This window comes from Hemibagrus wyckioides, linkage group LG15 (assembly GCF_019097595.1).
Source record: "Hemibagrus wyckioides isolate EC202008001 linkage group LG15, SWU_Hwy_1.0, whole genome shotgun sequence".
Lineage (NCBI taxonomy): Eukaryota > Metazoa > Chordata > Actinopteri > Siluriformes > Bagridae > Hemibagrus > Hemibagrus wyckioides.
Window position 1 is genome coordinate 13,735,610 of NC_080724.1, and position 13,983 is coordinate 13,749,592.

The following is a 13,983-nucleotide window of genomic DNA, read 5'->3' on the forward strand; positions in this document are numbered from 1 at the left end:
GATAGAGGCATGTCTCACTCTCTTCTGCTCTGTTCTTCAGCAACAGGAACCATACAATCATTTGATATGTGAAGTGAGACTTGATGTGTAAGCAGTACTGAACCCCCCTCCCCATGACACCTTTTAGATGAAATTGTCTCTCTGTGTGTGAATGTGTATCTCCAGCTTCAGCTTAATACACAAACCCGACAAATTTGTTCAAACGTCAAAATATATCCGAATTTTCTTCATCTCATCTAGAAGAAATAAGTCCAAAACTTTTACTGAACTGTTTAATACCACACACACACACACACACACACAAAAACACACAACATCTTTACTGAATTTAGTTCAGTTTATTTTATTAAGTTTTTCAAAATTTAGTTTAATTCAAATGAATAAATTTTTAAAGATGTCTACCTCCAGGCCGGACGTACAGGTTTGACCTTTACATTTTTTACATCTTTACTAGCTGATCTACTGGGTGTGCTCAGATGGCTTGCTCTGTGGGGTGCTGTGTGATTCTGTGGAGAATTTTTCGGAGTAGTGGACACATCCTTCTGGCTGAGAGGGACGTTACTGGTGGTGACAGGACTGCGAGTGGTGAAGCTCACGGTGCTGCAAGCAAAGTGGGGCAGGGTTTTGTGGGTATTGGTATGACTTTCCTGAGTTGGTAGATTTGTAAATCTACATAGCTTCTCTTTGGGTGCAGATTTCTGGTGAATCATGGGTTTCTTCACCATTGATTTCTGAATGGAGGACGCCTTGGGAGTGGGGCTGGTGTGCACTGGTGTAGTTGTGTGTGAAGAGGTAGATGTAGTTGGGGCCAGGATTTTAACACTCTGAGAGTGTGTGATTGGGCGGGGCTTAGTACTGCTAACAGAAATAACTTTCCTCATACTTTGTTTGTCATTTTGAGTCGGAGTTTGTATAGGATTACGGGGGCGGGGTTTCAGTGACGATGAAGAGGGGGAGGGATCAGGAGAAACGATCGATTTTTTCACCGGCATTTTTCTGAATGATTGCACACTTTTACATGGAGTCTTATTTGATCTATTGGTTATTTTGTTAGTTTTGCAGTCTAATTCCTGATTGGTGGACTTCCTGGTGGTTTTCAATTCTGGCGGGTTGCGACAGGAAGCATTAGTTTTATCAGCAGTTGGAGAGATGATGAGCTTGTGTTTAAGACCTATATTACTGTTTACTTCCTCATTCTGTTTCTCATAGTGTTTGTTTATCAGATCTGTAGGTTTATCCACTTCTGACTCCACCTCTAATCCCACCTCTGATTCCACCCCTAATCCCACCTCTGATTCCACCCCTAATCCCACCTCCGACACCACCCCTAATCCCACCTCTGATTCCACCCCTAATCCCACCTCTGACACCACCCCTAATCCCACCTCTGATTCCACCGCTAATCCCACCTCTGACACCACCCCTAATCCCACCTCTGATTCCACCGCTAATCCCACCTCTGACACCACCCCTAATCCCACCTCTGACACCACCCCTAATCCCACCTCTGACTTCATCCCTAAAACTAATTCGGCATCAACCTCTAACCTTGCCTTTGCAGGGGCAGAGGTCATCGCCATGTGTCTGTTCTTGTCTGGGTTTTTGATGCCAGTGTCATGGTATGGAAACTCAATATTTGTTACAACACTGCTCGATATCTCAGTGGGGTCATTGCCACGGTGACCAAGAGATAAAGTTTTAAAGGGAAAGTTTTGCAGTTCAGGAAACAGTGTGTGGGTTTCCACCTGGACAGGCGTGGATGCTGAGTGAGACTGTGTGTCTGATGGTGAGTGTGTCTCCGTTATATTCATGTTGCCGTCACTGAACCGATGTCGTGGGCGATGGAGGCCATACCCCCCCAAAGAACTGTGGAAGCTGGGGGGTTGAGAAATAAGGAGCTCTATAAGCCCCTCCCACTTCACAGCTGTCCGAACATCAATTTCACTGCTGCACCTGGACCCCAAGACACTGCCTGCCCAATGTTGTCCTGCCCAGGAAGGCTGATTTCCCTTGCCAGCTTTCACCCGTTTCAGTTGAGACGCTGCCCTCATTGCACGCTCCACATTCTCCTAGACAGAGAAGAATAATGTTTGTCTTTATGTATATATATGTGTGTGTGTGTGTCTGTGTGTGTGTGTCTGTGTCTGTGTGTGTGTGTACCTGTACTGCTTTAGTGAATTTGGAGCAGAAATGGGAGAAAATGTAGAAGCACTCATCCAATTTGAAGGTCTCTGTGTCTTCACAAAAGAACTCAATCATCTGTTCTCCTTCAGTCATTAACAGAGAATGACAGGCACTGACTTCCTTTAGAGAAACAGCTGCACACTACAACACACACACACACACACATATTTTCTACCCAGAATGACAAATACTGACTTCATTGAGATGATTGATAAAGCACACATTCTCTCTCTCTCTCTCTCTCTCTCTCTCTCTGTCTCTCTCACACACACACACCCACACACCTGTAGGAAGGTGTGTAGTTGCTGCAGTAGTTGTGTATCCTTCTGGATGTTCTGCTGTAAGGTTTCTAGTCTCCTGTTCAGATTGTCCAACTCAACATTCAAACTGTCCACACTCACCCTGGGGGCAGAAGGGAGCAGAAAGGCACTGGTGAGGGGTGTGTTGGATCTTTTTGCACTAGAATACTGCTTTTCACCATTAGGTATTAGTTGTAATTTTAACTAGTATTTAGGGTTTGTAGTAATTAAGGTTTATGGTTTAGTAATAAGTTTAGTAACAATTAGAATTCATGGATCATGCTACAGAGGATAAGGTTAAGCTTGCTAGGTAAAATATAGTGTAGACTACAAAACTATGGAAGTTCAGTTTCTGAAGTCTGTATTTTGGTTTTTCTATTCTTTCTATATTTTGTTCTCTAGCCTGTCAGAAAGTTTGGAATGAATCCGATTATTAGCATGCTAGATACAAAGTCACAGATCAACCGATCAGAGGTTCAAATCATTCTCTGTCCTCAGATATTTCAGAGGTTGTTATATAAAACTACAGAGAAAACCCTCTAGCACCTTCCATTATTGACTAATGGCTATCATGAGTTCTCTAGCTCTACAGCATTACAATTGGGTAACAATACAAACTCCCCAATGAAGTTAAACTGGCTGATTATCTACCAGTCATTTATTTTCCTGCCGAAAAAAGTCAACTTTGCTATTCAGAAAAAATGCTCCATTAGTCCTGAATCTTTTTTCCCTTATGACATAATACCAGACATTTTCACCCTCCATAACCCTAACCCTGAGCTGGTGTGTAACGTGTGTGTATGTTTCTAAGCAGGAACATCATATTATATACTGATCAGCCATAACATTATGACCACTAACAGGTGACGGGAATAACACGGATTATCTTCTCATCATTGAACTTGTTAGTGGGTGGGATATATTAGGCAGCAAGTGAACATTTTGTGTACAGTTTGACGAGGGCCAAATTATGATGGCTAGACGACTGGATCAGAGCATCTACTAAACTGCAGCTCTTGTGGGGTGTTTCCGGTCTGCAGTGGTCAGTGTCTATCAAAAGTGGTCCAAGGAAGGAACAGTTGTGAACCAGCGACAGGGTCATGGACGGTCAAGGCTCATTGATACATGTGGGGAGTGAAGGCTGGCCCGTGTGATCCGATCCAACAGACAATCTACTGTTGCTCAAATTGCTGAAGAAGTTAATGCTGGATCTGATAGAAAGGTGTCAGAATACACAGTGCATTGCAGTTTGTTGTGTATGGGGCTGCATAGACCAGTCAGCATGCCTATGTTGACCCCTGTGCACTGCCGAAAGTGCCAACAATGGGCACATGAGCATCAGAACAATCAGAGCAATGGAAGAAGGTGGCCTAGTCTGATGAATCATGTTTTTATTTTACATCATGTGGATGGCCGGGTGGGTGTGTGTCCAGGGGAACACATGGCATCAGGATGCACTATGGAAAGAAGACAGAGGCCGGAGGAGGCAGTGTCCTGCTTTGGGCAATGGTCTACTGGGAAACATCGGGTCTTGCCATCCATGGACATGTACCACCTACCTAAGCATTGTTGCAGACCATGTACACCCTTTCATGGAATCGGTATTCCATGATGACTGTGTCCTTTTTCAGCAGGATAATGCACTGTGCCACAAAGCAAAAATAGTTCAGATGATGAGCACAACAACCAGTTTGAGGTGTTGACTTGGCCCCCAAATTCCCCAGATCTCAATCCAATCAGGCATCTGTGGGATGTGCTGAACAAACAAGTCTGATTCATGGAGCCCCCACCTTGCAACTTAGAGGGGTTTTTGACTTTCGTTTCTGTTTCCTAGATTTATGAGTTCTCGCCCTAGCCTGTTCATTTCTGTTAGCTGATCGCCCGATTATGTGGATTTTGACTGTGCCCTGTGTTTTGGATTATTTGCTATAGTGTTCATTAAAGTCTTCTGGGTTAGGGGTTTGTCCATATTTTCATAAGATTATTATTATTATTATTATTTTAGTTTCTGCTGCAGGGACATCCTCACCGTGCTGCGCTCTCGACATACTGGAGCTTTTCAGGAAATTTGAGCAGCTGGTCATCTTTCTTCTTGGCTTCCTGCAGACAGAAGAACACAGTGACATGGTAAAGTTAAAGACAGACAGATAAACTGACACACACATACAAGCCACCAGCTACACAGTTTTTGACCAACCAGAGCAACAAAGTGCAGCAGGTTCATTCCTGGTTTATTGGATTTGGTTTCCGCCAGAGACAGAAGTGAGGATAGTTTAAAACCCACAGCATTTCCACCATAACCATCCTGAGAGCAAAACACACACACACACAAACACAGAAAAAAGGCTACTAATCTGTATTAACAAATGTACAAGGGTTAAAATATTGATTTGATTAAAGCAATAAGAAATGAAATAAAAGTCATAATATTAGGGATCTTACAGTGTTTATGATGTTTCCAGCTTCCAGCACCAGGTGAAGGACTGAGTGAAGCTCCACACAACTCAGCAGCTCTGTAAAATGAAACAGTGCAATATATATAAAATTAATATATAAATATATATATATATAATATATAAAATATATAAAATATATATAATATATAAAATATATTAATCAATATACATTTACATTTTCTATACACAAATATAAGTATAAAATGATGTGTTCAAAAACATCTGTCTTATTGTTTAACAGTATTTAACAAATTAATATCAAGCACAACTTCAGTTTCAGCTGGTACTTTAATAATTAGTATTTATTTATTTATTTGTTATGTATTTATATGTTAATGGATAGTGAATTTCCATGATGCAAATATTAGAAAAATAAATGGGGGATTTGATAAATTAGTAAAAATGAAACACTGATCGAGAAGCACCTTTGATGGCAGAGCGGATAATGAACACATCTTGTTTCAGTGATGAGCATAAAGCCGAAAACTCCTCCTTCAGAAGCATGGCTTCTACTCGCAGATCAAACCTAATAAATAAACAGTATATGTTACTCTTTCTAAGGACATACAAGATGTTAAACCTCTCGTGTGTGGATGAGCTAGCAGCTCAGCAGAAAGCGCTGAATAACTGAGAGAGCAGCATGGTGTGGAAAATCCTTAAAGCTTAATAATAGCTGGAAGATGCAAGATCTATAGCAAAGTCTTGGAGGTTTTAATGCCATGTTCAACTCAGTAGCATTTGAAGCATTTGAAAAGAAGTTTTCATCTGGTGTTAACATCCCCTGACTTGTCAACATCCCCACAATGACCACTAGTCAGAGTATTTGCTCAATAGTCCATATAACCTCTAATTCAAACACCAATCACTGATATAAACACACTGGAATCCAGTGTGTGTGAGTGTCTTTACCTGGGTAAGAGTGTAAGCTGGTACATAAAGGAGTCCACAGTGTTTAAATTAGTTTTATCCCCTTTATATGAATGCAGCTTTTCCACCTGTAATACAGATTTAAAGGAATGCATGAACACACACACACACACAATTTACAGTTCAGCTCTGTTACTCATACTGTTTTGTGTGTGTATGTGTGTGTATATGTGTGTGTGTGTGTGTGTGTGTTCATCTTTCACCTCGTGTGTGTCTGGCAGTAGTTTGTTCAGTTCTCTCAGTCGTTCTGCTCCAAACACCTCACTGTTTCCATGGACAATGTCATCAATGAGAGACTGAATGGATCTGAGAAAAGTGACACAAACAAGAGAATAAAGTAGGTCTGTCTGATTGGCTGTCTGTCTGTATCTCTAACTATATAACCTAAAAATACTTACTTTTTAAAACATTTAAGGAAAATCGCTACATTCATACTCCTTTTAGGGTCAAGGATGCTAATCTGAGCACATATAAAAACACAAAATTAGTAAATAAATCATCATGATTATGACAATAACAGTTATTATTATTAGACACACACAGATATAAAAGCAGCACATGACTCAGTAATTTTTAATAAAATTAGTAATGTTAATGTCAATGAAACAAGCTTTTGTCAGGTGATTATTGACCAGTGAGAATTCTCCACCTCTTTGTTCTGCTCAGACAAACCGCTGTGCACTCGACTGGTCTTGCTGCTAGCTGTGGCTACTGTGTGTCTGTCGTTCAGTCCAAACAGGTCCTCGACACTCTTGATATCGATCTGAAATTTGTGTTTATCAGAATGATTTGCAAGTGTCCACAAGTTGGGTGCTCCTCGCTGTTGAACGCGTTCCTCTGGAATTGGCTTCCAGTAAAAACTCCTAATTCTACGCCTCCTTTGAATGTTTACCATTGGCAGGGGTGGGGGCGGAACAGGAGGGGGCGGGGTGACGATGGTGTCATGGTCAAAAGTTGATGGGGACATTATGACTCCGGCTCCCTCTTTTTTGTCCTGCTCCGTATTGGCTGCTGAGGTGCTGCTCATCACATAAACTGTTTGAATTATCAAATAAAGATTGTCAGAAAATGAACACACACACACACACACACACACATACACAACAGGCTTACAGTTATGCTGATTCAGACTCATCACAGAGTTGATTTAGGTTTTATTTCACTTGTCAGGACTCTTCTACACCTGTGTATTGTAATCATTTCTAATAATCTGGTGTCACCGAAAAACAATGGTTCTCTTTTAAATCACTGATTTCCTCTAAAGATTTTGTCCTCAGGGAGTTTTTCCTCACCACTATTGCCTTTGGTTTGCTCAGGAGAGATCTGAATTTCAGTAAAGCTGCTTTGAGACAATGTCTCATGGTAAAAGTCCTATGCAAAAATGTAATGTTTGCACTTTGTCATTCACTTTTGACCATGGATTAATGAAAGTTTTATTGATTTATATAGATTACTCAAGTTCCCATCCTACATCTGAGCTGGAGCAGCTTTGATACAGTAAATATTCAATTCATTTCAATTCAATGTTATTTGTATAGCGCTTTTGATAATGCACATTGTCTCAAAGCAGCTTTACAGAACATAATAAACAAAGTACAAATGTCCTAGATGTTAGACAAAATCATCCCTAGTGAACAAGCCTGTGGAGACTGTGGCAAGGAAAAACTCCCTTAGATGGTATGAGGAAGAAACCTTGAGAGGAACCCATCCTCATTTGGGTGACACCAGAGAGTGTGATTATAAATTATTCTAAACACCAGAGTGTGATTATGAACAATGTCCTTTCTACAGTCATGTACAGTCAGTTGCAGTTGTTACTGAATGTTACTGTGTGTATTAAATAAAGAGCCATATCCTGAAGAGACGTGCAAATCACCACATACTTCCATACACAGTGCCTCTTATACACCACTGGTCCTGTGTACGTAATTAAACACTAATGTAGACCCACATTTGAGCCTCTGTATCACATTTACACATTAACATGAAACCTTATCACCCGTATTTCAGTTCAAGGTTCTAGCATGCACTATTCTGTTTATTAATATTTTATTTTCATTTTCTTACTGCACTTGTTTTACAGACTGATAGTACTGATATTAATTTTGATGATGGAACATTGTTACACTCAGACTCACATAAATCATAAGAAATTTGTGTTTCCTTGTCGAATTTGTGTTTCCTTGTTTCACAGTCAGATTTAACTGTACTCAACTCTAATTCATAAGTAATAAAAATGCGCAAATTTCAACTTACCTTTAGAGGCAATGCCGCAGATACTTCTCTGACTTATAGTGTAAGAATGGTGTCAGACACACAGGGGAGTGTGTTGAGGAAAGCGGATCATGTGTGAGAGAGTTTGTGAATTCAATAACTTTACTAGCCATTTGGCTAGTACGTGTGTGTGTGTGTGTGTGTGTGTGTGTGCGTGCATGTGCATGCTTTACACTGATAACATGCCTGTTACACCCTGCCTCTGTATATTTGTTTTTGTGGTAACTGTGTTCTAATAGGATTGGTGTTCAGTTTGATTCTAAAGTTTAGGAGGCCATGTTGAAGCCTTAATAATGTCTGAATGATGTCATGGTGAAGCTGCTGTTAACAAAAAACAACAACAAAACAGACAAACAAAGTAAACAACAAAAACAAAACAAGTCTACCTCCATGTATTAGTGTATGTGTGTGTCTGTGTGCTTTTCAATGTATGCCAAAGGTGTATAATACAAATCAGATAACATTGTAGCTGTTTTTATTAGCATCCCAGGGGATATTAAAGCTAAAAAAAAAGTGATTTATTAAACTTTATTTCAGTGATATATTATAAATGTAATGGTGCAGTCTAAATGCACCAAAAGAAAATCTAAAGGGAAGACTGGGGTAGGATGTGCCATATTTTGCTTACATTGACCCATAGAAAGGCATGGTTCATGCTTTATCTGACTTTGGAGAGATGTGGAAGCTCTGGGAAATCAGTATTTTTGCATGAAATAAAAAAATAAAGTTGTGAAATAATTGCCCGATAATAACAATAGCTATTGAACAACGCCAAAACTACTGACCTAGGGTTAGGGGTTAAGGTTAGGTTTAGGGGTTGGGTTTAGGGTAAGGGTTAGGTTTAGGGGTTGGGGTTAAGGTTAAGGGTTGGGGTAGGGTTATAGTTAGGGGTTAGGGTAGGGTTAGGTTAGGGGATATTTATCTCCACTCCCAGTGGAGTGGAGGCAGACTAGCACAGACTGCTAATTCATATGTTTATATGTGGTATACAGCATTTAGTGTTTGTATACTGTCTATTTAAAAAAATGTAAACAATCCAAAAATGTTAAATAAAAACAATAAAACAATGAAAAAATAATGACCAAAAAAGATTTTCTGCTCTTTTTCATTTTGTGTTTGTGGGTGTTGAGGTTCGGGTTAGGTTAAGGTTAGGGGTTAGGATTGGGATAAGGTTAGGGGTTGGGATTAGGTTTAAAGAAAGGGGTTGGGATTAGGATTGGAGGTTGGGAGTTTTGGATCGGGGTAAAAGGTTATGGTTGGGATTAGGTTAAGGTGAAGGGACAAGGTCATAGGTTGATATTAGGGGTAAGGGTGAGGGGTTAGGATAGAGTAGAAGGGAAGTTGGAGTTAGGGTTAGATTAGGTTTTGGTTAGGGAAAATGGTTGGGGATTGGGACCATGTTTCAGAGCTGGGTCGGTTAATATTAGGCATTTAGCCCCCCCCAAAAAGGAAAAATTAAAGCATCAATTATATAGATCCTCCCACCCGCTCCTAACTGCCCTCACAGGTAAAAGAATTTATTCATTTAAAAACTCACATCCTTCCAAGAAATCTAAAAAGATTGGAGGTAGATAGATCTTTAAATGAACAATAAAATAATTAAATAAATGTAATAAATAATATATATAAAAAAATAAATTTAAAATTAGTCAAGTATCAAATGTTAAAAATGGTAAAACGCTGGAGAACGACCTATTCCATAAGTGCTGTTGTTGTATTTAAGTGCTACCTGTCACCATACCCTAAGTGCTAAAAATACCACACAATTTACCCTACACTGCAAAATAAATTGCATGCATATAAATGCAGAAATAAATAAATAAATAAATAAATAAATATAACGATGAATTAATAATAGGTCTTTAGGTTTATTAAATTACATAATTTCAACAGCGTCTAACCATTAACAAACATTCTCACCATGCATATGCTTCACCAGTAGGGGGCGAAGATTCACGGGAAGGAGTCACTACATGGCCATGTCTAATTTCATAGGGGAGAATTCCTTTATTATTTCTCATTTAAGCCAAGAGGATCCCAGGTATTCAATAATCTATTCCATGTCCTTTCTGTTCTCCGTTTCTGTTGCATTGTCCATCCTGTCCTGCTGTCCACCCCCTGAATCTGCAGCTTATCAAGGCAATGTGTTTGGAAATGGTTTTATGTGTTATTCTTTTTTCCTTATCTAACTTGATACAAGTGCTGTCTGAGTCTGTCTAATAATTTGTTTTTGGCTTCCCCTATGATTAATTTTTGGAATTTTTTTGGAAGTTTCTGTTCTTTCTCTATGCTGCATTGAGTTTCAAGTTGGCCAGTTCTGCCATTGATTCCTGAGCCTGTTGGAAATGCTTTCTGAGTTCTTTATTGAAGTTTTGTGGACAGTGTGAATAAGTGAGTACAAAAGGTACTATTTGTTGTTGATTTTTGGTTTTTAAGTGGTATTGGTTAATGTCAAAATTTTGCTTTACTTCCCCCAGGAACCAACCAGCATAACCTCAGGATCTAAACAGTACCTGGGTGGATCCTCCATGTTCTCCAGAAAGCTGCAGATTCTGTGGTGTCAGATAAATTGTATAAATTAATGTGAAATTGTGTAAATTTCCCATTGGGATTAGACTGCTTCTAACAGACCAACTTTGAGGACAAAATGTTCACTTGCTGCCTAATATATCCCACCCACTAACAGGTGCCATGATGAGGAGATAATCAATGTTATTCACGGTACGTCTCAGTGGTCATAATGTTATGCTTGATTGGTGTATTTTGATTGGAACTTAAGTTGTTCCTAGCTCTGTTTTTGGGTGCTCAAGGTGTCACTAGGTCTATTTTGGTGTCCTTAATGTGCCCCCATGTCTGTTTTTGTGTACTCAAGGTGTCCCCATGTCTGTTTTTGGGTGCCCAAGGTGTCCCCAGATCTATTTTGATGTCCTTAATATGTCCCCGTGTCTGTTTTTGGGTGCTCAAGGTGTCCCCAGATCTATTTTGGTGTCCTTAATATGTCCCCGTGTCTGTTTTTGGGTGCTCAAGGTGTCCCCAGATCTATTTTGGTGTCCTTAATATGTCCCGCTGTCTGTTTTTGGGTGCCCAAGGTGTCCCCAGATCTATTTTGATGTCCTTAATATGTCCCCGTGTCTGTTTTTGGGTGCTCAAGGTGTCCCCAGATCTATTTTGGTGTCCTTAATATGTCCCCGTGTCTGTTTTTGGGTGCTCAAGGTGTCACTAGGTCTATTTTGGTGTCCTTAATGTGCCCCCATGTCTGTTTTTGTGTACTCAAGGTGTCCCCATGTCTGTTTTTGGGTGCCCAAGGTGTCCCCAGATCTATTTTGATGTCCTTAATATGTCCCCGTGTCTGTTTTTGGGTGCTCAAGGTGTCCCCAGATCTATTTTGGTGTCCTTAATATGTCCCCGTGTCTGTTTTTGGGTGCTCAAGGTGTCCCCAGATCTATTTTGGTGTCCTTAATATGTCTCTGTGTTTGTTTTTGGGTGCTCAAGGTGTCCCCAGATCTATTTTGGTGTCCTTAATATGTCCCCGTGTCTGTTTTTGGGTGCTCAAGGTGTCACTAGGTCTATTTTGGTGTCCTTAATGTCCCCATGTTTTTTTGTGTGCTCCAGGTGTCCCCAGGTCTGTTGTTGGGTGCCCAAGGTGTCCCCAGATCTATTTTGGCGTCCTTAATGTGTCCCTGTCTCTGTTTTTGTGTACTCAAGGTGTCCCCATGTCTGTTTTTGGGTGCCCAAGGTGTCCCCAGATCTATTTTGGTGTCCTTAATGTGCCCCCATGTCTGTTTTTGTGTACTCAAGGTGTCCCCATGTCTGTTTTTGGGTGCCCAAGGTGTCCCCAGATCTATTTTGATGTCCTTAATATGTCCCCGTGTCTGTTTTTGGGTGCTCAAGGTGTCCCCAGATCTATTTTGGTGTCCTTAATATGTCCCCGTGTCTGTTTTTGGGTGCTCAAGGTGTCCCCAGATCTATTTTGGTGTCCTTAATATGTCCCCATGTCTGTTTTTGGGTGCTCAAGGTGTCCCCAGATCTATTTTGGTGTCCTTAATATGTCCCCGTGTCTGTTTTTGGGTGCTCAAGGTGTCCCCAGATCTATTTTGGTGTCCTTAATATGTCCCGCTGTCTGTTTTTGGGTGCTCAAGGTGTCCCCAGATCTATTTTGGTGTCCTTAATATGTCCCCGTGTCTGTTTTTGGGTGCTCAAGGTGTCCCCAGATCTATTTTGGTGTCCTTAATATGTCCCCGTGTCTGTTTTTGGGTGCTCAAGGTGTCCCCAGATCTATTTTGGTGTCCTTAATATGTCCCGCTGTCTGTTTTTGGGTGCTCAAGGTGTCCCCAGATCTATTTTGGTGTCCTTAATATGTCCCCGTGTCTGTTTTTGGGTGCTCAAGGTGTCCCCAGATCTATTTTGGTGTCCTTAATATGTCTCTGTGTTTGTTTTTGGGTGCTGAAAGTGTTAATTTCTTTCTAGAAATTAATGTTTAATATTGTTAAACATAATGTTATCTTTTTTTGTGTCCCCATGTTTTTTTGTGTGCTCCAGGTGTCCCCAGGTCTGTTGTTGGGTGCCCAAGGTGTCCCCAGATCTATTTTGGCATCCTTAATGTGTCCCTGTCTCTGTTTTTGTGTACTCAAGGTGTCCCCATGTCTGTTTTTGGGTGCTGAGGGTGTTAATTTCTTTCTAGAAATTAATGTTTAATATTAGCAGTTAGCAGTTGCTCTAATGTTCCATGTTGTTGCTAGGGTGTTGCTATGGTCCCAGGTGGTTGTTAGGCTGTAGCTTGACTAGTTACTATTATATTTGACATGGTTGCTAGCTGGTTATAATGATGTGGTGCTGTTGGCTGATTGCTATGGTATTCCAGGTGGTTACTCGGGTATTGCTAGCTGGTCGCTAGGATATTCCCAGTGATTGCTGTTATGCATTACTAGAGTTTATAAATATGCTTACAAGGAATCATAACCACCTGAAGAATTCTAAGCATTATAATAATTTATGAATATGGGCTTCATGGAAAGTTTAAAACATTGATAATAAACTGGACATTTTGATGATTATAAATTATTCAAATCAAATTATTTTCTTTGTAAAACTTATTCAATGGCCCATCATAGTTTTTGGTTTTGGTTTTTGGCCATTGAAAATGAAGCCATTAAGGACACATGATGATGTTTCTTCAGGCTCATCTCTTTTACATGAATTTGAATCCCTCACATCCAAGCAGCTAGAGTGTGAAGTGCTGATGGTCTGTTGTTTATCCTATACTGTGAAAAAGCCCTGGCGCTCAGGCAAATTGACCTTCAGTGGTTGAATGATGATACACTGGGCTGTAATTCAATCCCCTTTAGTCAACCGAATTTGGAAAAAGAATTTAATTAAGACCTTGGAGAATGTATCTCTGAGGTCCTCATTAGAATAAAGGCAGGAAAAAAAAAAAACAAGCCTGTATCGAGTCATGTTCACAATTTAATGCACCTGACTGCAGCCGTCTGTTTCCACTGTCTAATGAATTAAACACAATGATTCTTCAACCAAGACCTGAGAATATTTAATAATTTAAGTGTTAGACCCTTCAGGCCTACACTGTTGAATTGTCAGTACTCGCTTAGGCTGAGTTATTTAGTGTACAGTCTTCTTCATGAAATCAGTTTGCAGTGATATCCATCCCATTTACATTAAATTCCAGGTACTAATGCTTAATGCATGTACTACATCTTTAACAGATAAACACACATGATAATAATCAAATGGGCTAATGCAAATCCAATGTTTCAGTAACAATAACACTTTTGCACATGCAAATCCTCATCCATTAGAAGATAGAAAAGGGGAATGGGGGTGCAGGG

The 13,983-nt window shown here is 40.2% G+C and overlaps 1 protein-coding gene across 1 annotated transcript; it reads right to left on the bottom strand.

Annotated features, from left to right (window-relative positions):
- Positions 1 to 72: 72 nt before the first annotated feature.
- LOC131365553 (uncharacterized) lies at positions 73 to 8,277 on the bottom strand. Its single transcript, XM_058409182.1, has 12 exons — positions 8,123 to 8,277; positions 6,516 to 6,901; positions 6,265 to 6,326; positions 6,070 to 6,172; positions 5,849 to 5,934; positions 5,365 to 5,465; positions 4,926 to 4,996; positions 4,681 to 4,788; positions 4,513 to 4,583; positions 2,469 to 2,586; positions 2,161 to 2,325; positions 73 to 2,069 (listed from the first exon to the last, which is right to left on the bottom strand). The coding sequence occupies exons 2-12, from the start codon at positions 6,891 to 6,893 to the stop codon at positions 399 to 401; spliced, it is 2,934 nt and encodes a 977-aa protein (XP_058265165.1). The 5' UTR covers positions 6,894 to 6,901; positions 8,123 to 8,277; the 3' UTR covers positions 73 to 398.
- Positions 8,278 to 13,983: the final 5,706 nt, after the last annotated feature.